General features: G+C 46.3%; 1 protein-coding gene across 1 annotated transcript in view; it reads left to right on the top strand.

Moving 5' to 3' along the window:
- Nucleotides 1-24,500, top strand: part of CFAP52 (cilia and flagella associated protein 52) — a 38,059-nt gene that overhangs the window by 12,756 nt on the left and 803 nt on the right. The window contains exons 6-13 of the mRNA XM_059048169.2: nucleotides 321-437; nucleotides 3,853-3,953; nucleotides 6,983-7,153; nucleotides 11,852-12,000; nucleotides 14,785-14,930; nucleotides 18,108-18,259; nucleotides 21,037-21,139; nucleotides 23,890-24,001. Of these exons, the coding sequence (XP_058904152.1) occupies nucleotides 321-437; nucleotides 3,853-3,953; nucleotides 6,983-7,153; nucleotides 11,852-12,000; nucleotides 14,785-14,930; nucleotides 18,108-18,259; nucleotides 21,037-21,139; nucleotides 23,890-24,001 (1,051 nt within the window). The remainder of the gene's footprint in view (nucleotides 1-320; nucleotides 438-3,852; nucleotides 3,954-6,982; nucleotides 7,154-11,851; nucleotides 12,001-14,784; nucleotides 14,931-18,107; nucleotides 18,260-21,036; nucleotides 21,140-23,889; nucleotides 24,002-24,500) is intronic.

Genomic DNA, 24,500 nt, shown 5'->3' with positions numbered 1-24,500 from the left:
TTCTTACCCATCTTTGAGTCTGAGGAAACAGGAGTCGCCATAAGGACCTTTGTAGGTCTTTTTTTTTTTTTTTTAAACTTTTTATTTTATATTGGAGTATAGTTGATTAACAATGTTGTGATAGTTTCGGGTGTACAGCAAAGCGATTCAGTTATACATTTTCCCATTTAGGTTGTTACATAATATCGAGCGGAGTTCCCTGTGCCTTTTGTAGGTCACAGTGGGGTTCAGAGAAAGCTCATCCCCTCCCCGATCGGGGGCTCGTACACATCACTGGCGAAAACCAGGTCTTCAGATTTCGTTTTCCCTCTGATCCCCAGATGGCCGAGGATGATAGCTTTTTCTACCTCGGCACCACCACTGGAGATGTTCTAAAGGTGAGCCCTAGGACCAAGCTGCTGGCCGACACTGGGCCTGCCAAGGACAGATTCAGTCTGGTGAGTAGAGACCATCAAAGTCTGCTCTGCCCTGACATTTTCTAGTGATTTCTTCCTGCCGCTGTGAGCGCAGACTTCCGTTAAGTGTCTGTGGGGAAAAAAATGACAAGTCTGTGATGGACCTAAGGCCACACCTAAATTTGCAAGGTCAAGTTGATTACTTCGCTCAAGCCCTCCTCCCTGGTTTATATTCAGGGCAGAGGTATTCCTACAATGTCCTCAATTAGGGATCAGAAACACACCTTTTTTTTCCCCTCATCTTCAAAGCTCAGGGCCTGTGGCTTTGTGATTTGTAACCACGTTGGTTCCAGCATTCGGGCAGCCTAGTTGCCACGTGTAAGAGACATGTGCTCTTTCATTTACAAGACTATATATCATTCTTTTTTCTAATCGAATAACCAGATCTTAGATTTTAGCCCCAGCGGACATTTTAAGTCATGAGCAAGACGTAGAAAGTGTTCATTGCTTATATTTGCAGGATTCCTAACAATTCAGGTTAAAAGTCCAGTGAGAGATTTTGATATTTAAACCAAAATAAAAAGCCTACAATCAAAGGGTAATTGGACAGAATAAGTGCTGTTATTTCTAGTGCCCCAGAAAGTTACAAGGACTGTTTTTACTAAACTTTGAATTTGAAAGCTGCCAGGTTCTGCACCTGCCTATCTCATGTCTGGCAATAGAACAGATGGTTCTAACTAAGCTCAGATACTTTTCCACTTAGCCAATAGTCCCAAGAAGCTTTGAAATATTGCACCATGTTCCTGGGAAGACGTTAGAGTTTTCTTAATCACACAACCGTTTACTATTCCAGCTTTTAAGGAGATGCATAAGAATGAGAGAAAGCTCTAGTACAGGCAGAGAAGAGTCTAGAAATAACCCCACAGGAGATCAAGGTATAGTCCAAGCCAGTGTTTTTCAAATTATCTTTAGGAGAGGGATTCCAATATACTCAACAGATGAAAGCAAAACAGATCAGGTTAAAGGAGGGAAAGGCTGAGAGCCCTGCCCGTTCCGACCCCTGAGATACCTCCAAAGGGCTCCATAAAACACTATGTGAAAATTCTGATCTGGATAGTTTTGCCTCCCCACCACTTGGGATGTAAGTGCCTCTCCAGAAAAGATGCTGACTGTCTTAGTGTTCCTCAAACCTGTGGCACTTAAGTCTCCTATGGATGCTTTAATACCTACTTCAGGTCCAATGGTAAATTCCATAAAGCAATGTTTCCAGGATGCCTTTTACACAAGTGGAAAGCAAATAATTCTTTTAGGACAAAGGGACAGGAGGTACCACTGGAGACATTTGGTGTGAATATCAAGTAATCTCGGGCAGTTACCCATTTTGAAATTCTACTGAAATGTTTGCTCTATGTGTTGTAAGTCAGTTATACTTCAATAAAAAACAAAACAAACTAAGCACAAACAAACAAACAAATGTTTGCTCTGTGGTTAGAAAGATAAAGAATTGGAATGGTTTCCAATGAACATACAACACTATTAGGCATACAGCACTAAACTGAAGACGACGATGATGATCATAATAATAATTTTTTTTTTTTTTTTTCCGGGTACGCGGGCCTCTCACTGTTGTGGCCTCTCCCGTGGCGGAGCGCAGGCTCCGGATGCGCAGGCGCAGCGGCCACGGCTCACGGGCTCAGCCGCTCCGCGGCACGTGGGATCCTCCCGGACCGGGGCACGAACCCGTGTCCCCTGCATCGGCAGGCGGATTCTCAACCGCTGCGCCACCAGGGAAGCCCCATAGTAATAATTTAAACAACAGTACATGCTCAGTAAGTGTTGAGGGGTCAGACATGGAGCACAGCACCTTTCTTGTGCTCTCATTGGGTCCTCACTGCAATCTGATGAGCTATAGGTACCACTGCATCCCTGCTTTACAGATGAGGAAAACTAAAGCCCATGCCATTTAAGATCTCATGGCTAACAAGGAGTAGAACTGCTACTGGAACCCAGGCAGACTGGCTCCAGAACCTGTGCACTTGAACAATATCATCTATAGTTTCAAAAAAGTTTATTTAGAAATTACACGTATGTAACTTCGAAGCTCTGTGAAACTCTTTCTCCCTTGCTTCCCTAAGTCCCTGAACAGATGCTAGAAATATTTAGCATTCAGGGTTGTCTCCTCACGGGCCAGGCACTCATCCCATGGTCCTGTTCCAGCACTTTGGGAGCTGGGCGTGGGATACAGGAGAGGGCAGCGTGGAATTCTGGTTCATGCCTTCATATGCCTGAGCCTTGGTTTCTCTTCTCAAGCGTCATGGGATGCCTTTTGAGCCAGAACAGGCAAAATTCAATTTAAAGTAACTTGAAGGGCCATCATATTTGTTTTATAATATCCAAACTTCATTAAGACACAAACCTATCAAGTCACTAGCTATACTATTATTGAGTGTTTTAAAATAAAATATTGGGGGACTTCCCTGACAGTCCAGTGGTTAGGACTCCACGCTTCCACTGCAGGGGGCATGGGTCCGATCCCTGGTCGGGGAACTAAGATCCTGCCTGCTGCGTGGCTTGGCCAAAAATAAAAATAATAATAATAATTAAAAAAAGAAGATGTTGGTCGTGCACATTTTCAGATTAGAACTTCATAGAGGGTGATATAAAATGACCATCATACATCCCCAGACTTTGAAGATGGCTTTGACTTTAAGTATGTTTCTTATTACTGGTAAGGCTACAAACTGAATGCTTTAGGTTCAGAAAATATAGTCACCAAACAATAATGGGTCTCCTGTGCTTTCTTTGGATTTCAAATAACAGTCTCTTTGCATTCTAAGGATTAAGTTCTGGTGAAACCAGTGGCAACTGAGGAACTGCTGTTGCTGTGGCCGTGCTTATGTCTCTGCGCTAACTGCATTTGGCTGGATGTAAAGTGTTAATTTTTAATATATTCAGAATGCACAGGTGGTTTTAAAAGGCAAGAAGCTTGGTGCAGCATGTTTGCTCCTTGCAGGACCGGGAGGGCTACTTCCGGGCACACGAGCTTGTTGTTGGCACCGAGGCGTCTTAGCCAGCCTGGGGGTACATTATAGGCAACACCTTCCTTAGCTTCGTCCAGGGCACCATCAGCATGGCCGTGGCCATGCCCATTGTGTCAGGTGACGCATAGATTCTTTTTTTTTTTTTTTTTTTTTTTTTTTTTGCGTTATGCGGGCCTCTCACTGTTGTGGCCTCTCCCGTTGCGGAGCACAGGCTCCGGACGCGCAGGCGCAGCGGCCATGGCTCACGGGCTTAGTTGCTCCGAGGCATGTGGGATCTTCCCGGACCAGGGCACGAACCCGTGTTTCCTGCATCGGCAGGCGGATTCTCAACCACTGCGCCACCAGGGAAGCCCGACGCATAGATTCTTAATGATGAAACCGTTTGGCCTTTTTCTTAATGTTCTTTCTCCCTCCAGGGAGTGTCAGCTATCAGGTGCCTGAAGATGGGGGGTTTATTGGTGGGCTCTGGAGCCGGATTGCTGGTCTTCTGTAAAAGCCCCAGCTACAAACCCATCAAGTAAGTTCCAGACTCCACAGGGTTTGGATGGGGAGAGACCCTCTAGAGGGAGGTTTGCCTAAAGCCAGGAACTAAGTGATATTGGCAAAGTGACATTTGGTTAAAGAATCTCATCTTAGAGATGGGGATATATGTATATGTATAGCTGATTCACTTTGTTACACAGCAGAAACTAACACACCATTGTAAAGCAATTATACGCCAATAAAGATGTTAAAAAAAAAAGAAAGAAAGAAAGAATAAGATGTGTCTTTGCCCTCCCAGAACTTACAGTCTGGTTTGGGGATAAGATAGACAAACATGAAAAAGTCACTATAATACAAGATGATATATAAACACAACCTCACGGCCCGCATGGCCTCTGAGCTCTGTGTCTATGGATATACATTGGAGAAGCGGGCATCACCTGTTTTCATGCAGGTGACTCTGTATTGAGTGCTTGCTATGTACCAGGCACTATTTTAGGTGCTTGGGAAATCAATGAATAAAGCAAAGAAAAAAGAAGGAAAAAAACCCATCCCTACCCTCATGGAGTTTACATTCCAGCAGGAGGGAGACGACAATAAATAATAAACAGGGGCTTCCCTGATGGCACAGTGGTTGAGAGTCCGCCTGCCGATGCAGGGGACGCGGGTTCGTGCCCCGGTCCGGGAGGATCCCACGTGCCGCGGGGCGGCTGGGCCCGTGAGCCATGGCCGCCAAGCCTGCGCGTCCGGAGCCTGCGCTCCGCAACGGGAGAGGCCACAGCGGTTAGAGGCCCGCGTACTGGAAAAAAAAAAAAAATAATAATAATAATAATAATAAACAAAAGTAAAGTACATGGTATTAGAGCGTGGTGAGTACCTAGGGGCTAAATGAGTAGCTTGTGGAGGAGGGGGGTTAGGTTTTGAAGCAGACGGAACAGGTTGCAACTTTAAATTCAGTGCTCAGTGTAGGTCTTCTGGAGAATATATTGGGACCAGTCTTTTGTTTGTATGAAGGGGAATTAAAAAAGGGGGAGGCAACTTCAGAGCAGCGTTGGGTCGACTCTGGACCCATGAAGTGAGTATAGGAAATTAACCCTTTCAGTTTTTAACCCCTCGTTTTTAATACACAAATGGTTCCATTGTAATGAAGATAATTAGACTCAAAGTAATTATTACAAGGTCGGTGCTATAAACGTCTCCAGCATAACCCTGTGAGCCAGCAAGGCTCAAATTGGATACTGTGATTTCCTTCTCCTTGGGTTTGTAGATTGAGGAAGCAGCTCCCAGGAGGGGTCATGGAGGTTAGAGAGGGAACTCGGATGCTTGTACAGATGGCTGGGGGTCAGAGGTCCTGGCCTTGCCCCTACAGCCCTGGGAACCCTAGCACCTTGTATTCTTTGCAGCCCAGACGCCAAGGGCCAGTGTTTCTCAGCTGCCCTGTATGGGCTCATGTAGTGTTACCTCTGTTATCTCCAGCTGCAACCCTGTAAAGGAGGAATTATTCTCTGGTTGAGTAAACTGAGGCCCAGAGGTTTCTAACTTATCCCAGAGTCACAGAGCTCTAGTTAGTGAAGGAGCTGGGATATGACTTGGGTTCTGTCCTTTCCCCCTTCACTGTTCTGTGTCCCACCAACAAATGACTCTTTGTAAAATACTGCATTTCCCACGCTCGTTCCCTGCACAAGAACCCTCACTGGGGCTTCCCTGGTGGCGCAGTGGTTGAGAGTCCGCCTGCCGATGCAGGGGACGCGGGTTCGTGCCCCGGTCCGGGAAGATACCACGTTCCGCGAAGCAGCTGGGCCCGTGAGCCGTGGCCGCTGAGCCTGCGCGTCCGGAGCCTGTGCTCCGCAATGGGAGAGGCCACAACAGTGAGAGGCCCGCGTACCGCAAAAAAAAAAAAAAAAAAAAAAAAAAAAAAAAAAAAAATGGCATAAAGAACCCTCACTGTATTTTCATTGTCAAAACTAAGTTAGTTGCAGAGCAAGGTTGGGTTTCGAGGGCCTCGTTCATTTATATATTCTTTTTGTAAGAAAGCTCATACTCAGTAAACGTTTGGGGAGCAGAGACATCTGAAATATCTGAAAAGTGGAAGAAGAAAAAATAACCCCTGAGAGTTCTGGCAAACATAGCCACTATTAACATTTTGTTATTTCTTCTTGCCCGTGTGTTATTCATATACATTTTAAAAGAATTGTACTTTTTTAATATATAAACTTTTGTATTCTGGTCTTTTACTTAATGCAAACATCATAAATAGTTTCAGTCTTACTACATGATCTTTTATGGTGGTAAAATATGTATACTCCATAACCTTTGAAACATGGTTTTAGTGGCCGGGCGAATACTTTTTGAAGTCACTGCTCCCTAGATCATTTAACCATTCCAACACAATTGGATACTTAGGTTGTTTCCAACTTTTTACTCTTTCTTTTTTTTTTTTTTTTTTTTTTTTGCGGTACGCGGGCCTCTCACTGTTGTGGCCTCTCCCGTTGCGGAGCACAGGCTCCGGACGCGCAGGCTCAGCGGCCACGGCTCACGGGCCCAGCCGCTCCGCGGCATTGTGGGATCTTCCCGGACCGGGGCACGAACCAGTGTCCCCTGCATCGGCAGACGGACTCTCAACCACTGCGCCACCAGGGAAGCCCTTTACTCTTTTAAATAAGGTTATACTAACATTCTTTGACAGAAAGGGTTTTTCCCCTGATTTTAGGATTATTTCCCAGAAATGGAATTAATAAATAAGTGTTTAATTAATTGGCATATGGTCGTTTGTGCCCATTTCCTTGCCTGGAATGTTCCCTCTATCTAAAACCTACCTGTGCTACATGACCCATTTCAGACCACATTTCACAGATAAGGTCCCCTGACTATAGTAGGCCATATGGGCCTCTCCCTTTGCTGACCATGGGCTGACCATGTAACCCCTGCCTTTCCAACTATGCCACCTCCTCAAAGGCATGTCCCAGGTCACACGCCTGATATGTGTCCTCTGTAATGCTTCGGACAGTTAATCAATACTCATCGATTGAGGAAATCTGCTTCTCCTTTTGCTCCTCCTTAAAGGAAAATCCAGTTACAAGGTGGCATCACTTCTATCACACTTCGAGGGGAAGGACACCAGTTCTTTGTAGGAACAGAAGAGTCACACATTTATCGTGTCAACTTCACAGATTTCAAAGAGACTCTCATTACAACTTGTCACTTTGAAGCTGTTGAGGACATCGTCTTTCCATTGTAAGTAGAAGACAGTAAAAATGATAAGAACGTGGAGATTTGGTGCTGTGTGCAAGGAAATGTAATTTTATTAATGTACTTTCAATACCAACTAACATAATCGATCGTGATAAGTCATAATAAATTATTTTTTCTCCTGAAATTTTTCTGTTATAGCGAATTATTTTAATAGGCTTTCTGTTGCCTTTACCAAGCAGCTACATTGGTTTCATAATTCAAATTGGGCCTCTTTAGAATGTTGGTTTTTCTAATAAATCCATCATGGAAATGGTGAACAGACTGTCAAAATTTTTCTATGTTTTCCCACTGCTGTCTGGAGAAAAGCTTAGTAGTGCCTTTTTTCAAACATCTTTCAAGTCATTTGTTTGCACCTCTTGGGTCTTCCAAGTTTGGCATGCTTGATGGCAGTGGTCATAAGATTGAGTTCTTCTGGATCTCGTTGCTGTATATCTTGGTAAATCCCTCACAAACCCAGTGAAACAAGTAACCATCAGCAGTTTTAATATCAAAAAGAGCTACAGTCATAGTTTGCCTATTTGAATTTGAAACCTCTTTTGTCTTTGGTGAGATTTGTTCCATGAGTTTGGTCACAGTTTTTGCTCTGAACTTCCTCAGTGTTTCACTTGAATTTACAAAACTCAAAGTCATTGTTCTATAGGTAGCAAGACTCTCTTTGAAAACTTGATCCTTAAGATCACAAAATGTAGTTTTGGTTCCATGAGTCTTTGTGATTAGTTTCTTCCAAATATTTCTAATAGTGAAAATAGCTGGTGCCTCCCATTAGGTGAATCTTTATTTGAAAATTGGTTGTTTCCTTTCTGTATCACTTTTCCTCTCTTTTTCTAAGGAGCTTGGTAGAATCAATCTGTAAAATTATTTGGTCCTGGTGCCTTTTGTAAGGGTAAGTTTTTAAATACCTTTTCAATTTCTTATGTAGTCTTTATTTAGGTTTTGTACTTCTTTTTTTTTTAACAGCTCTATTGAAATATAATTTACATATCATAAAGTTCACCCATTAGAGTGTACAATTCAATGGTTTTTCTAGGGGCATATTTACAGAGTTGTGCAACCATCACCATAATCTAATTTTAGAACATTTATATCCCCAAAAGAAACGTACTAGCAGTCGCTTTAAGCCCATAAGGTTCAGCTTTCAGCCACCCAAACTGAGCACAGTTGGTGAATGTACTGTGCTCAGCTAAAGGTAAAAAGGTAAAAAACTCTCAAATTGATCCCATGAGCTCTGTCCTCAAAAAAAGAATCTTAAAATTAAAAAAAGAAAGAAAAAAAATAGAATTTTTAAAAAGGAAAATAGTATCCTCTCGGGTCTCTGCCTGCTTTTTCTTCCTTTTGAGGCTCCCCCCTTACATGTAGAATTCAGCTGGCACACAGTAATTTGGGCAGTTTTTTTTTTAATTAATTAAATTTGTTGTTGCACCACACGGCGTGTAACATCTTAGTTCCCCAGCCAGGAATCGAACCCACAACCCTCTGCGGTGGAAGTGCAGGGTCTCAACCACTGGACCGCCAGGGAAGTCCCTGCATTTCTTTTTTCTTTTCTAATAAATATATTTATTTATTTATTTATTTATGGATTTATGGCTGAGTTGGGTCTTCGTTGCTGCATGCGGGCTTTCTCTAGTTGCGGAGAGCTACTCTTCGTTGCGGTGCACGGGCTTCTCTGGCGGTAGTTTCTGTTGTTGCGGAGCACGGGCTCTAGGTTTGCGGGTTTCAGTAGTTGTGACTCGTGGGCTCTAGAGCGCAGGCTCAGTAGCTGTGGCGCATGGGCTTAGTTGCTCCGCCTCATGCGGGATCTTCCGTGACCAGGGCTCGGGCCCGCGTCCTCTGCATTGGCAGGCAGATTCTTAACCACTGTGCCACCAGCAAGCCCCGTCTTCAGGATTTTTGGTTCTTATTGTTGTTCATTTTACCTGGCTTTTTTTTTTTTTTTTTTTTGCGTTACGCGGGCCTCTCACTGTTGTGGCCTCTCCCGTTGCGGAGCACAGGCTCCGGACGCGCAGGCGCAGCGGCCATGGCTCACGGGCCCAGCCGCTCCGCGGCACGTGGGATCCTCCCGGACCGGGGCGCAAAGTCGCGCCCCGCGCATCGGCAGGCGGACTCTCAACCACTGCGCCACCAGGGAAGTCCTATCTGGCTTTTATAAGTGTTATCTGTGGGGAGTTTGTGTGACCGCTTCACTGCTCCAACATTACAAGCGTATGTTTCCGGATATATATCCAGGAGTAGGATTTTATTTTTTTATTTTTTATTTTTTGACTGTGCCGTGCCGCTTGTGGGATCTTAGTTCCCCGACCAGGGATTGAACCCGGGCCGCGGCAGGGAAAGCACTGAGTCCTAACCACTGGGCTGCCACGGAACTCCCCGGGGGTGGGATTTTAGCTGGGTGAGAAGGAGCACACATACTTAGTGTACCATCTTGAGCCAATCAATTTGGAACTTAATCTCTCAGATCCTAAACTCAGGACGTTCTTGGACTAGGCTTAATTCCTGAGGAAGTAGACTGTTCATCTCGGGGAGGGAGAATTTGGAAAGTTCTCTAGGTGGATTCATTCCATGATACTTGATTTTCATAGGAGTCCATATGCTTCTTTTTTTTGTTTTTTTGTTTTGTTTTGTTTTTTTGTTTTTTTGTGGTACGCGGGCCTCTCACTGTTGTGGCCTCTCCCGTTGCGGAGCACAGGCTCCGGACGCACAGGCTCAGCGAACATGGCTCACGGGCCCAGCCACTCTGCGGCATGTGGCATCTTCCCGGACCGGGGCACCAACCCGTGTCCCCTGCATTGGCAGGAGGATTCTCAACCACTGTGCCACCAAGGAAGCCCCCATATGCTTCTTTAAGAGCTCATGTTGGGACTTCCCTGGTAGTGCAGTGGTTAAGAATCCGCCTGCCAATGCAGGGGACACGGGTTCGAGCCCCGGTCCGGGAAGATCCCACATGCTGTGGAGCAACTAAGCCTGCGTGCCACAACTACCGAGCCTGCTCTCTAGAGCCTGCGTGCCACAACTACTGAGCCCGCACGCCTAGAGCCCGTGCTCCGCAACAAGAGAAGCCAGGACAGTGAGAAGCCTGCGCACTGCAACGAAGAGTAGCCCCCACTCGCCACAACTAGAGAAAGCCCACGAGCAGCAATGAAGACCCAACGCAGCCAAAAATAAATAAATGAATTAAAAAAAAAAAAAAGAGCTCATGTCCCCCCAAGGAGGAGCTCATTCACTGAAGGCAGTGTCTGACATAAAGCATTTCTTATTTCAATAAATATTACCACTCTAACATTGGCTTGATTTGATCTCTGTTAACCAGAATTGCCTGGAGCAAGGAGCTCCTGCTTTCCTGTTCCAGCACGTGCTGTTTCTTTTTTTAAAAAAATATTTTTTTATTTATTTTATTTGGCTCTGCCTGGTCTTAGTTGTGGCATGCATGCAGGATCAAGTTCCCTGACCAAGGATCGAACCCAGCCGGGCCCTCTGCGTTGGGAGCGTGGAGTCTTAACCTCTGGACCACCAGGAGAGTCCCAGAACTTGCTCTTTCTAGGTAGTAGTCCAGCATCATAATTTTACCTCTGAGCCCCAAAGCTAAATATGTGGAAAATATCCACTTACTTTTCCATTCATTCCAAAGTGAGTAAATCTTAACCTAAGAGAGAGGGACTCTCTTTTTATGGATGTGCTTATGCTGATAGGTAGGAATTTCTTGAGAGGTATTTAAATCTAAAAGCCCAGTCTCCACAAGGACTATAGCTAGAAATGCGTTTTTTTTTTTTTCTGGACACGCCCTGTGGCATGTGGGAATTTAGTTCCCCCAACCAGGGATGGAGCCGTGCCCCCTGCAGTGGAAGCAGGGAGTCTTAACCACTGGACCACCAGGAAAGTCCCTAGAAATGCATACTTATAAAGCAGATGGTCTTTATTGTACCCTGGTATGACTCCTTTTTCTCAAATTGGAATAATCTGTAATTTTTTGGACATTTTTCATTATATTTATGAGTTGTCCATTGGGGGGAAAAAAAAACCCCAACAGACCAATTACTTTGGGTTTCTCTTCCTTGTTCACAATCTCATATTTTCTCATAACTAAGCAAAGAAGTATTTTGGGTTGTCTGCAAACATGAATTCTAGAACCCTTGTCGTTTTCTTCTTTGAAATTTTAACAAGACTGTCTCCTTTACAGCAAAGGTGTGTTTCTCTTTTAATATAAATATTCCACAGATGTATTTCTTCTCATGTGTTACTTGCAATCAACAGAACACTGAAGGACTTTTAAATTGGTTATTTTCCTTTTGAGCAACTTTGTCCCAACCCTTCGTAAGAGAAAAGACTATGAAAGTTTTTTTGTTTTTTTTGTTTTGTTTTTTTTGGCCACACTGCGTGGTTTGCAGGATCTTAGTTCCCGGACCAGGGGTTGAACCCGTGCCCCTTGCAATGGAATTGCAGAGTCCTAACTGCTGGGCTGCCAGGGAAGTCCCAAGACTATGCAAGATTGTCCACAGATGGTTTGAGGGGATCACATGCCATTTTACACAAGAAATCTGTAAGGCCATCAAGCCTGAGATAATAGGTGTCTAAAGGCATCCTTCCCTACATCCTCGTGAAGGCCATTTTAGTGTCAAACCGGTACCTGAGAAACACCGTGCATCTCGTATGGCTGCGTCCCTTATCCTCTTGGTGGCTTCTTTGCAGTGGCACCGCTGAGCTCTTTGCCACCTGTGCCAAGAAGGACATCCGGGTGTGGCACACGCCGTCCAACAGGGAGCTGCTGCGGATCACCGTGCCCAACATGACCTGCCGTAGCATCGATTTCATGAGGGACGGCAAGAGCATCATTTCCGGTAAGGTCGGCGTGCCAGGGTTTGGCTTCCGGCTCCGGCTGGGGCTTTGGTTCTCGTCATTCTTATCCTACCAGGCTCGGCACGGGGGTGACCTGGAACAGCCTCCCACTGTCCACTTGCTTCTCATCTAGCCTCTCTCTGGAATTCCCGTCCAGCTGGGATTCCTTCTGAGCTAGCAGCAATTACCAGGCAGCAATCTCTCTTCCCCCACATTGCTGCATAGAGCATGTTGCTTTCTCGCTAGCAAGGAAATTCAGTGATTCATTTACCAAGTGGATTTGAGGCCTTAGAGAGTCCAGAGCACTTGACTGAGAACCCTTTTTGTTGTTCAAGAGATTAAAAACTACTTAAACTAGGGCTTCCCTGCTGGCGCAGTGGTTGGGAGTCCGCCTGCCGATGCAGGGGACGCGAGTTCGTGCCCCGGTCTGGGAAGATCCCACGTGCTGCAGACCCGCTGGGCCCGTGAGCCATGGCCGCTGCGCCTGCGCGTCCGGAGCCTGTGCTCCGCAACGGGAGAGGCCACAACGGTGAGAGGCCTGAGGCCCGCATACCGCAAAAAAAAAAAAAAAAAAAAAAAATACTACTTAAACTAGGTTATAGCTCCAAGGGAATTTATTTTTAATTCAGTTGATTATGTTATGCCAAAATATTTTAACATAAATTATAGACACCATGATATTCTACCTCTAAATCCTTCAGTATGCATCTCTAAAAATATTTTCCAATAAAATCCTAATTTCTTAATATTGTTTATGTTCAATCCATATACAGATTTCCCCAGCGGTCAAAAGTGAATTCACTGGTTCACATGAATGAAAAGTCAAGTGGGTCTTTAGGGGCAGCTATTTAAACAGTGATATCAGGAGACTTCCCTGGCGGTCCAGTGGTCAGGACTCTGCACCTCCACTGCAGGGGGCACGGGTTTGATCCCTGGCTGGGGAGCTAAGACCCCCACCTCCTGCGACACAGCCAAAAGAAAATAATAACAATAAATAAAATAGAACAAAACCCATCTCCTCCCCTCTTCTCTTGGCTCTGTCTCCTCATGTTGGATTCTCCCCTGGGACGTGTCTTCACATAATGGTCACCAGAAGCTCTTGGCTTACGTCACACTTGGAACTAAGAAACCCTGGGGTCAAGAATCTTGGAGTCACCGTCACCTGCTCTTTTCCTCTAATGCCCCACCCCCGTGTCCCCCCAATGGCTCCCCCTTCAGAGTACATCCAAGATCCCATCCGTCGCAGCATCTCCACCCTCGTCTCAGCCACCACCTTCTCTCTCCTAGATTATTCTCGTAGCTTCCTACCAGGACTCCCCGCTTGTACTCTTGCCAATTACTCTTCTCCCCCGATCTGCTCTCAACACAGATGCCAGAAGACTCTTTAAAGTGTAAGTCAGATGGTGCCATTTCTAGGGCTCAACAGTCTTTGCCTTTTTAAAAACAAAAGACAAAGTCCCTGCAGTTGCCTGCAAGGTCCCCCCTGCCTTCTCTCCCCCCAACTCCACCTTCTTACCTCTCACCCTGTCTCTTACTGCTCAGCCCCTCGAGCCATACGTGCTTCTTTGCTCTTCCTATGCGACACACAGGGCCTTTGCTATAGCTGTTCAGTCTGCCTGGAATGTTCTTTCCCCAGAAAGCCCCATGACTCACTCCCTCACCACCTCACTGCCTCGAGTCTTGGCTGAAATGGGACCCACCTTGAGCATCCTATTTAAAATTGCTGAGGTCCAGAGCTGATGCTAAAGGTGATGAGAAGGGGCCAGCCAGGTGAAGAGCTGGGTAACAGGAAGAGGGAACAGCAAGTGCAAAGGCCCTGAGATGGGAAATTACTTGGTGTGTTTGAGGGATGGAAAGAGGACCAGTGTGTCTGAAGCTTAGAGGGTAAGGTTGGGGTCAGGGTTGAGGGAGAGTGGTAGTAGAGGAAGTCGAACGGGTAGGTAGGGAGCAGAGACTAGTTACTGTAGAGAATTAAGGAGCTGGTTTTCATTGTAAGTGCAGTGGGAAAAGCTTTTTTGAAAGTTCTTGATCGAGGAGGTGACATGACTTTAAGAAGTTCACCCTGGCCCCTGCCTAAATAATTGAGTGCAGGAGAGCAAGCGTCTCAGGCTAGGGAGAAAGCTGTTACCATAATCCAGGAGAGAGGTGCTGGTGGCTTGGACAAAGGAGGTCCCAGGGGAAGGGTTGAGACGTGGCCAGATTTACTGTTTTCCAATTGTAATGCTGATGGGACTTGTGATGGATCGGAGGTTGGGTTGGGTTGGGTTGGGTGGATGGAATAGAGAGGAATCAAGGATGGCTCTGAAGTTCTTGGCTTGAACCAGCTGGATGGATGGTGGTGACTTTTATTGAGATGGGAAGAGGATGGGAGTGGGGCTTAAAGTGGGGTTTAGAGTGGGGGCGAGGGGTGGGAGGCCAACATTGATCTGCAGGTGTTAAGTTCTACATCCCAGAGGCACGATCAACCAGCTGCTTGAATGTGCAAGTTTTGCAGCTCATGCGAGAGGTGGGAGCTGGCCTCCCGCTTCTCTCTCCTGGGATGGGGCTCACCTGGAGGCGGGTTCCACTAAGGCAAGTCGCTCGTGTCCCTCAGGAGGCGTGGCCAGTGTGGGGAATCAGGGAAAAGGGGGCTACGATTCCTGGCAGCTGGTGGGAGATGGGCCCCTTCCCTCCATCACCAGCACTGCGCCCAGTCCTGTCTCTCACTTATGATTTAAGAGCGCCGCAGTCTGCAGAGAGCACGAGTACAACTCATCCTGCCTGCCTTTGCTTCCCTTCCGTGCCAGCGTGGGACGACGGTAACATCCGAGCCTTCGCCCCAGAGACAGGCCGGCTGATGTACGTCATTAACAACGCCCACAGGATTGGAGTGACAGCCGTCGCCACCACCAGTGACTGTCAAAGGCTCATCAGCGGCGGTGGGGAAGGGGAGGTATTATTCTCGAAGGCGGAATCTTTCTAAAATAGCCCTTGGTTTAGAGCAACTACCTCATAGCAGGCCACTAATCTGATTTTTTCACCTGTACTAGGAATCAGGCAGGACCAAATTAAGACTTTTGATGAAACTCTGAAATACATCATGAATTAAAGTTCTAATAATATAAATACACATATCAATATTTTTGTTCCCAGAAAGGACATTTAGGATACAGACATGAAATCGTTCTAGGAATCCAAGTTGGTGTTTTGCCAGAGTTTTAGAATACTTTCTTTTCCCCTTCAAAAACCAGTTATATCAGTTGTATTTATCTTATCTTTTATTTATTTATTTATCTTTTTTTTTGCGGGCCTCTCACTGTTGAGGCCTCTCCCGCCCGCGGAGCACAGGCTCCGGACGTGCAGGCTCAGCAGCCATGGCTCACGGGCCCAGCCGCTCCACGGCATGTGGGATCCTCCCGGACCGGGGCACGAACCCGCGTCCCCTGCATCGGCAGGCGGACTCTCAACCACTGCGCCACCAGGGAAGCCCTATCTTATCTTTTAAAGGAGATGCTATTTTTAGAATTGATTCTTTAATCTACTCAGACGCTTCGACCATCATTTCAAACTTAATAATCATTTCAAGGAGCCTAAAACATCTTTCACAAATTCATCTCAGTGTCTCCCCTCCCCTACTCTCCAGCTTCCTTCCTATCCCAAAGCCTTCCCTCTCTCAACGTAGGACATTTCCCTTTTCCTTTTCTTTCCCCATGCTATCATAGGAATAACCCAGGGAGAAGAAAGATACAGCATCTTCACATAACCTTTGGCAGAGTTTGGATCAAACCTGTTAGTGGCTGAATGTTTGGCTTCTGGGGCCACACTGCCTGGGCTCAGATTTCACTTCTGCCGCTTCCCAGCTGTGTGACCTAGGGTGTGTGCTTTAACCTCTCTGTGCTTCAGTTTCCTGTAAAAGTAAAGTATAAAGTGAAGATAGCAATACTCCAATTAGTGGATGTTTTTTTACACTATTTTGTACGAAGTCTTCAGAATCTGGTGTGCATTTCACGTTCAGAGCACATCTCCACGTGGACTAAACCTGCAGATGCTCCACAGACACACCTAGTCCTAGACCATCTCCCTGCTCTCTGCCCATTACCACCCTCGCGGCTCTGTTCCCTTCCCTCACCCCTTCAGCCACGCTGTTGCTAACACCCACAGCATCCTTTCTTGCTCCCTTAGCCTTTGGGGGCACCGACCTTGCTGAGGAGGGTTACAGCAGATGCGTCACCCCCCAGCCCTGATCAGCGGTCTTTTCACAATGCCTGCTCCCATTCCCCACAGCTACTCCAGACCTTTTCTTCCAAGAGACATAATCTTCAAGGTCTTTGTAAGTACTAGAGACCAGGGCTGCTGGTCCGCAGGCGTGCACTGGTCTGAATACTGGGGTTGCTAAGGCACTCTTAAGTATTTTATTTCCACTTTCATTGGTAGATGGCCGTTACCTGAGTTGCGAAGACCCTAAACCCACCACTTCATACCCCAGCCTCCCTGCCATCCCACAGCTAATGGCCAGCACATCCAAGGCTCCAGTCCTGCGCTGCTTGGCTGGCGCCCACACCACACTGTCTGGAACATCTGCACCTCACCCTGGCTAGAGAGCCACTGCCTGCCTCCATACATTCAAGATCGTGGATTTGTTTTCTCTGGCAATAGTCATCACCCTGTCCCATGTCAAGACATACTGAGTTATTTGAACACGACAGCAAGGAAGATGGCCCGGCTCATTTAGGATAACCTCATGCTTCCTCATCTTCTTGACGAAGAAAGTGTCTTTGAATGTTTTTCTTGCTTCATTTAAGGTTATTTTCCTCTTGTCAGGTGCAGATAAGTTAGTCTGTTATTACTGCTCCTAACACTAGTTTTCAGTTTAGTGTTCAACTTAGACTATGGCTCCTTTGTTGTCTTATATCACTTACACAAAAGAATTTCTGCTCTTCTTATGTTTTAGAAGTCCAACACATTCATTATAAGAAGCATCTGACTAGGGCTTCCCCGGTGGTGCAGTGGTTGAGAGTCTGCCTGCCGATGCAGGGGACACGGGTTCGTGACCCGGTCCGGGAAGATCCCACAATGCCGCGGGGCGGCTGGGCCCGTGAGCCGTGGCCGCTGCGCCTGCGCATCCGGAGCCTGTGCTCCGCAACGCGAGAGGCCACGACAGTGAGAGGCCCGCGTACCGCAAGAAAAATAAAAAGAAGCGTCTGACTACATTATTATGTTCTCTGGTATAGTTGTGACAGAGCGTTTATCCATTACAGGACCTACTGTTATAACCAGATAACTTTCCTTTTTACTTACCCTTTTTATTACAGTTAGGGCATCATACTGACAGTTTTGAAATTTTGTGTGTAGTTAGTTGTATCACCTCTGCATTTCATTTCAAGATAGCAAAGGGATATTAGACAATATTTGTTACTGAAAGTGGGTGTTGGCTTCCATGGAGTTGAGAACCACTGATTCTAAATGATTGACACTGAGCAGTTGATGTGAAAGTTTAAATATGGCTCTGGGGGCTTCCCTGGTGGCGCAGTGGTTGGGAGTCCGCCTGCCGATGCAGGGGACACGGGTTCGAGCCCCGGTCCGGAAAGATCCCACACGCCTCCGAGGCTGGGCCCGTGAGCCATGGCCGCTGAGCCTGCGGTCCGGAGCCTGTACTCCGCAACGGGAGAGGCCACAACAGTGAGAGGCCCGCGTACCGCAAAAAGAAAAAAATAATAAAATAAAAAATAAATATGGCTCTGGGTACCCAAGAGATTCCCTGATGGCAGCAGAAATTTGAGAGCAATGCTCAGCAGAAATGAGCAGACATGTTATTTCACTCGGTTTAGCCGCAGCAGCCCCTGCATTACTGGTTTTAGCAGCGGATGTCTGATATATTTCTCAGCCCTAAAGTAGAAACAGGTGTAGGCTCCCTGGTAGGCATCTCCCTGGCTCCATGGAAGAATATTCCCGCCCTGCAACTTGACTTCCCTACCTCCCTCAACTGAAATGAGAACAGGGAATTAGAAAAGCAAGTCAGCCCAGGAGGTGAGAAAGCTCTTGGAATCTTATTTTTTTATTATTATTATTTTTTAACCCCCTTCAAAAATCCCCGAGTTGGAATTGAGAGCCTGTGCTTTGCGGCTTCCAGGTGAGGGTGTGGCAGATAGACCACCAGACCCAGAAGCTGGAGGAGGCGTTGAAGGAGCACAAGTCCTCCGTGTCCTGCATCCGGGTGAAGAAGAGCGACAAGGAGTGCGTCACGGCCAGCACGGACGGCACCTGCATCATATGGGACCTCGTGTGGGTACCGGTAATGTGGAGGAACAAGTGACGCAGAACTCACTTCGAGCGTTTTACTGAACTCGAGGGAAGACTCAAACAAAGCGTAGAAATCTTACTTTGGGCGACAGGAAAGGGATGTTCCTCAGAAGCCATTCACCTCCATGGCTGTTCAGAGTTCACAGATACTGGTGGAAAGGGTAGAGTTTCCAGGAGGAGCTGGATGTTAAAAGTTTCTGGACAGATAGGAGAGTAGCTTTCCGGATATACAGGGTGAGACATGGCTTAACTTACACTAGTGCAACTCTAAGAATTTTCCAGAAGGGGGAGAAAGGCAATAGTGTAAATAACGCAAGCATTTCCTCTGGTCCTCCCTCGCAGTCCAGTCGAGCCCAGGGTGAGCTTGCCATGGGGGTGGGAGTGGGGCAGTGCCGTCAATTTGCCACGTTCTCAGGGACCTCTTATTCTGTGAGTGTATGGTAAGTCCCGTAGACTGCCTGACTCTAAGCTAACTGCACCAAAGCATGTGAACCTGACTGTCGAGTAATTCACAGGATTTCCAAGGATGCTTTTTTTGGACTATAAGCATGTTTGCTCTGTGAAACATGAACATTATTTAGAATGAATGAATTAATTAATTCTAAACATAATGTTTAGAATTAATTAATTCTAAACATTTTATTTAGAATTATACCCTATTCCTCCGACCCCTCTCCCAGCCGAGCACCCCTCTACCACTAAGATGCCTCACTCCTGTATGGAATTGCATTAGAGAGACTTGAATAAGTACAGAGATGGGAGAAAAGACATAGGTAGATAGATAGGTAGATAGACAGATGGATGTCTATACAGAGATATTGCAAAAGGATATGAAATGTTCTAGATTGGGGAGAAAACAATGGAACTAAAGGCAAAGGCAAAGGGGGTGGGGGAGGGAAGGATTGGGAGTTTGGGGTTAGCAAATGCAAACTAGTATATACAGAATGGATAAACAACAGGGTCCTACTGGGTAGCACAGGGAACTATCCTATAATAAACCATCATGGAAAATAATATGATAAAGAATATATATGTATAACTGAGTCACTGTGCTGTAGAGCAGAAATTAACACAACACTGTAAATCAACTATGCTTCAATAAAGTTTTTAGAAAGTTAAGTTTTAAAAAGGCAAAGCCAGAACACTTTTTGTTTTTTAATTTTTTATTTTTTTGGCTGCACCGCATGGCATGCAGGATCTTAGTTCCCCAACCAGGGATCGAACCCAGGCCCTTGGCAGCGAGCGTGTCGAGTCCTAACCACCGGACTGCCAGGGAATTCCCAGGACACTTTTTATTTAATACATTAAAAAACAAAACCCAAAGCAAGGCTCTGTCTTCTGGCTCAGCGTGTCTCTAATTTTTCTACGCATACGAATCACCTGGGGATATTGTTTAAATGTAGATTTTGATTCAGTAGGTCTAGAGCGGTGCCTGAGATTCTGCATTTCTTTCTTTTTCTTTTTTTTTTTCCTTAAAAAATATTTATTTATTTATTTTCTGTTGCACTGCACGGCAAGATCTTAGTTCTCCAGCCAGGAATCAAGCCCGCAGCCCCTGCGGGGGAAGCGCAGAGTCTCAACCACTGGACTGCCAGGGAAGTCCCTGCATTTCTTTCTCTCTTTCTTTCTTTCTTCTCATCGTTGCGGTGCCCGGGCTTCTCCTTGCCATGGCTTCTGTTGTTGCGGAGTATGGGCTCTAGGTATGCGGGCTTCATGAGTTGTGGCTCGCATGCTCTAGAGCGCAGGCTCAGGAGTTGTGGCACATGGGCTTAGTTGCTCTGCGGCTTGTGGGATCTTCCCAGACCAGGGCTGGAACCCGTGTCCCCTGCATTGGGAGGCGGATTCTTAACCACTGTGCCACCAGGGAAGTCCTGAAGTCTCTGCATTTCTAACAAGCTCCCAAGTGATGCCCCTGGTGCTGGTCCCAGGGTCACACTTGCAGAAGATGTTAGCCTACACTTGAACTTCCCATTGGGAAAATATATAACTAGAAGGGTAGGTCGGAACTTGTGTCTGTGGATGGTTTGTGACCAGCTCAAATCCTTAAATCCTCCCTGTGTGTAGCAGGAATATCTGGTTCCTTTGTGCCAAAATCTTTAAAATTGCTCAGCTCAGCTTCCATGTTTGAAAACTTCCTGGCCTGTGACATGCCTACCCAGCCTCCTGGTCTGGGGAAGGAGAAGGGATATTTACACATGTCTTGGTATCGTATCCGAAGCAGTGGCCCTCAACCCACTGTGCACAGCAGAATCAACTGGGATGCTGATTAAAAATGCAGATCTTGGGCTTCCCTGGTGGCGCAGTGGCTGGGGGTCTGCCTGCCGATGCAGGGGACGCGGGTTCATGCCCCGGTCCGGGAAGATCCCACGTGCCGCGGAGCGGCTGGGCCCGTGAGCCGTGGCCGCTGCGCCTGCGCGTCCGGAGCCTGTGCTCCGTGGCGGGAGAGGCCACAACAGTGAGAGGCCCGCGTACCGCAAAAAAAAAAAAAAAAAAAAAAAAAAAAAAGTGCAGATCTGCTGGCCTCATCCCCCGCCACTGATCCAAATCTAGGGAGAGGTAAGGCCCAAGAACACCCATTTTTACATTTTTTTTTTTTTTTTAAAGTAGACCCCACTCACTGCAGCTAGAGAAAAGCCTGCGTGCAGCAACAAAGACCCAATGCAGCCAGAAATAAATACATAAATAATTTTAAAAAATAGTAAGTAAGGTTTCTCAGGAAGAGAAAGTCATGTTTCACAGCTCTGGAATCTATTTTTCAGGCGTCTTAGGAGGAATCAGATGATCCTGGCTAACACCTTATTCCAGTGTGTTTGTTACCACCCTGAAGAGTTCCAGATCATCACCAGCGGGACAGACAGAAAGGTAAGAGTCAAGATCTTTCTGGTACAAGAGAAGAGCCGTGAAGCCTTGTGGCTGAGGGTACAGGCTCTGGAGTCAGGCCATGCCAGTTCAAACCATGGGTTTGCTGGTGATCTGCCATGTCAGTTTGGAAATGCTACATAACGTTTTTGGGTGCCTTTGCTTCCTTGTCTGCAAAATGCAAGTGATGACACCACTGACCTCATGCGGTTGCTGTGGGAATTAAAGTCATGATATGATTGAATATGATGCTAAAAGCAGGGGGCCTGGCACATAGCTGGCACTCAGTAAGTACTGGTTTTGATTATGAGGACATTTCTAAGGCTGGAAGTGTTGTGCCCGAAGGAGCTGTCACTTTGATTAAATTCAAATCGAATGACAATAGAGCTCATCTCTCATCACCCTACTTCATCAATATATTAAAAATCTCTTTAGCTAGGGAGCCTTTGTCCTTCAGTGAAAATTGGCCATCATGTGAGGGGGAACATTCCCCTCTTGGAGCAAGCAAGAGGCTTCAGGAGAGAGACACACGGAAGGGCAAGGAAGCTGGGGTGCCTTCCACCCTGCCAGCCACATCAGATCAGCCAGATCTTGGCCTGATTACCGGCACATCCAATTACTGGGTTTGAATACCCCTAATGTAGACTTTGAGATGACTTTGAGGTAATTGAAGAAAAGTTTGCATACTTATTGTTTTGCCAGATACAGGTTAAGTTAATGGAGTTAAAAGTATAAAAGTATTGAGGGAAAAATACAAAAGGTACCTTCCCTCTCCACCTCCACCCCCACCAAGTTAGAATCTAGGAGTGGGGCTTTTTCCTGTTTAGGCTTCCCAGGTGATTGGGAACGACTGCCTGAGACACTTTGTCATGAAAACCCAAGGAATGCTGCCTGGTCCAACCGGGATCTGCCCGACACAGACAGAATGTTCTGGAAGGGTGTGAAGAACTGCCTCTGTGTTCCAGTCTCTGTAGGTTGTTAGGTTCCTTTGTGTCTCATCTGCCCAAAGTGGCCTATGCCTGCCCATGCCCCAACCCGTGCTTGACTTGTGGTCTAAGTGGGCTTCCTCATGGCACTGGGGTGGGATGGATATTAGGGAGATAATCACCACATCACTATAAATGCTTTGATGGACGGTTCATATTGTTTCTAAATTAGTGTGATATCTGCCGTATTCTAGGTTTCAGCTTTTGAGATTTGAAACAATCTTTTTCCCTCTTATTGGAATTTTGACCAGAATATTCCAACCATAAATCATAAACCTGTCAAACTACTCTAAGTGCTGGGGACATGACAGTGTCCCTGCTGTCACGGAGCTTACCTACCTTCTGTATTAATTTTGGGTGGGAGGGGATGGAATTGGATAGTACACACGTAAATGAGTCCTTGAAAGAGCAATGAGTAATAAGTGAACAAGATGATACGAGATGGTGAAAGAGCTAAAAAAAATATAGAACAGGCTGTAGGATAATGGCTGGGAGAAGGAAGCTGTTTTAGCAAGGATGGTCAGCGAGGCCTCCTTAAGGAGGTGGCACTTGAGCTGAGGCCTGAGTGCCAGGAGGACCTAGCCGTGCTTTGATCTCAGGGAAGACCATTCCTGGCAGAGGACACTTGGGAAAGCCCAGGAGAGGCTCACTTTGACTTCCCCGGTCACGGAAGCTGGTAGTCAAGCACCAATAACTTACATGGATGTGATTCCTGAGAAACTAGGATTTGGGCATGCTTTCATACTCCTTTATGTTTTTACTATGAAATCAGAACTTTATTGTTAAAGTGACCGAGCATCGATAGAAATCATAAAGCTAAATAAATAAATAAAAAGAAAAGAAAAATTTTAAATAGCATACACCATTTCTAGCTACATTCAGAGGAGTACAGATTCCTGGTGTAATGACGGGAATACAGCAAGTTTCCATCAACATGAAACAGAGAGAAAGTCCTGGGTGAAATACCCAAGTTCCCACTCCTGATTCCTGGTCAAGGGCTCTGTTTAGAAAGACATTTTATATGTGAATTGGTTGGACATTTACAAAGTTCAAAGTTCAAAAAGTAAAAAAGCGGTATATTCAGAGAAAAATCTTCCTTCCTCGAGCCCCTGTCTCCTTTCCACCCCTAACCTAGTTCCTTGGCCCAGAAGGGACGGTGGGGGGGGGGGGGGGGCCGGGGGAGGATGGGGGTGGAATATGATCAGTCTGTTTAAACCCAGCCCTGTGGAATGTTCTGTTGCTTTGAGACAGAAGAGAAGGTTTGGAATAAGGGTGGGGTGAGGGAGAGGGAGGGCCAGCCCCAGTGAGGGCTCACTTTGTAAGGCCCAGTCTCCAGAACTTTCCAGAACTGCTCATCCCCCAAGCTGGAGGAAGGAAATGCTTTCCCCTCCCGCCAGGCCTAAAGAAAGCTTCACTTTCCTCCTCTCAGAGCAGATTTGGGAAAGTGGATGCAGCGGCTGCCTTCTTCTCTCCTTTACAGCTTCCTTCAGGTTCTGCTCCGTCTGATCAAAGAACTGTGTGTCTCGATCCAGTTTACCAGCATATCAACACCTCTCTAAAGTGAATGCAAATCGAAAAGCCACTACTAAAAATATTAAAATGATTTCTCCACCCCCTGCTTTAGCCTATTTATAATTTCAGCTGGTATATCATCCCAGGGTGTATTTTTGCTGTCTGCTATATAAAGTGGAACCTTCTTTTGTTAGCATGCGTGTGGATGACTTCACTGAGCTGAACCCTGCCGCATGCTTCTTTCTTGAATTCCAGATTGCTTACTGGGAAGTGTTTGATGGGTCAGTCATCAGAGAGTTGGATGCTTCCTCGTCCGGGGCCGTCAACGGCATGGATATCACCGTGGAAGGAGTGCACTTTGTCACAGGTCAGTCCTGGGATAAGAGAAGAGAGCCAAGCCCAGCTTATTTAAATGGGAATGTGGAACTCCCAGGCGGGAGGCAACTGGAACCGACCACAAAAGGGTATAAAGGGCAACGTGGTTAGAATCAGGTCTGAACACTGCAGCCGGTGTGGCTGGGAAAGAAAAATCCAGAAGTCACATTTCAACAAGAGGAAACATTTGCTCACGAGCCTTAGGGGCACAAATACAAACTAAGCTTCCACTGCGTGCTTTTTTTTGTGGTGGGCAGCGATGAAAGAAATGGGCCTTTACACAACGTTGTAAACCAATTATACTTCAATTTAAACAAATTAATTAATTTAAAAAAAAAGAAAGAAAGAAATGGGCCTTTATATGGGCTGGGCTGTCCAGTCTGCCTTGCTCTGCTATTTCCTACTGAAGTCTTAAATGCCAGGCTTTTCAGGCAGCATTTCCAGGGGGCACTTACCACACAATGTGCCCATTGCAACAGCATCAGTCTCAT

Source organism: Kogia breviceps, chromosome 19 (assembly GCF_026419965.1).
Source record: "Kogia breviceps isolate mKogBre1 chromosome 19, mKogBre1 haplotype 1, whole genome shotgun sequence".
In the NCBI taxonomy this organism is placed as follows: domain Eukaryota; kingdom Metazoa; phylum Chordata; class Mammalia; order Artiodactyla; family Physeteridae; genus Kogia; species Kogia breviceps.
This window is presented reverse-complemented; position numbering and strand designations above follow the sequence as displayed.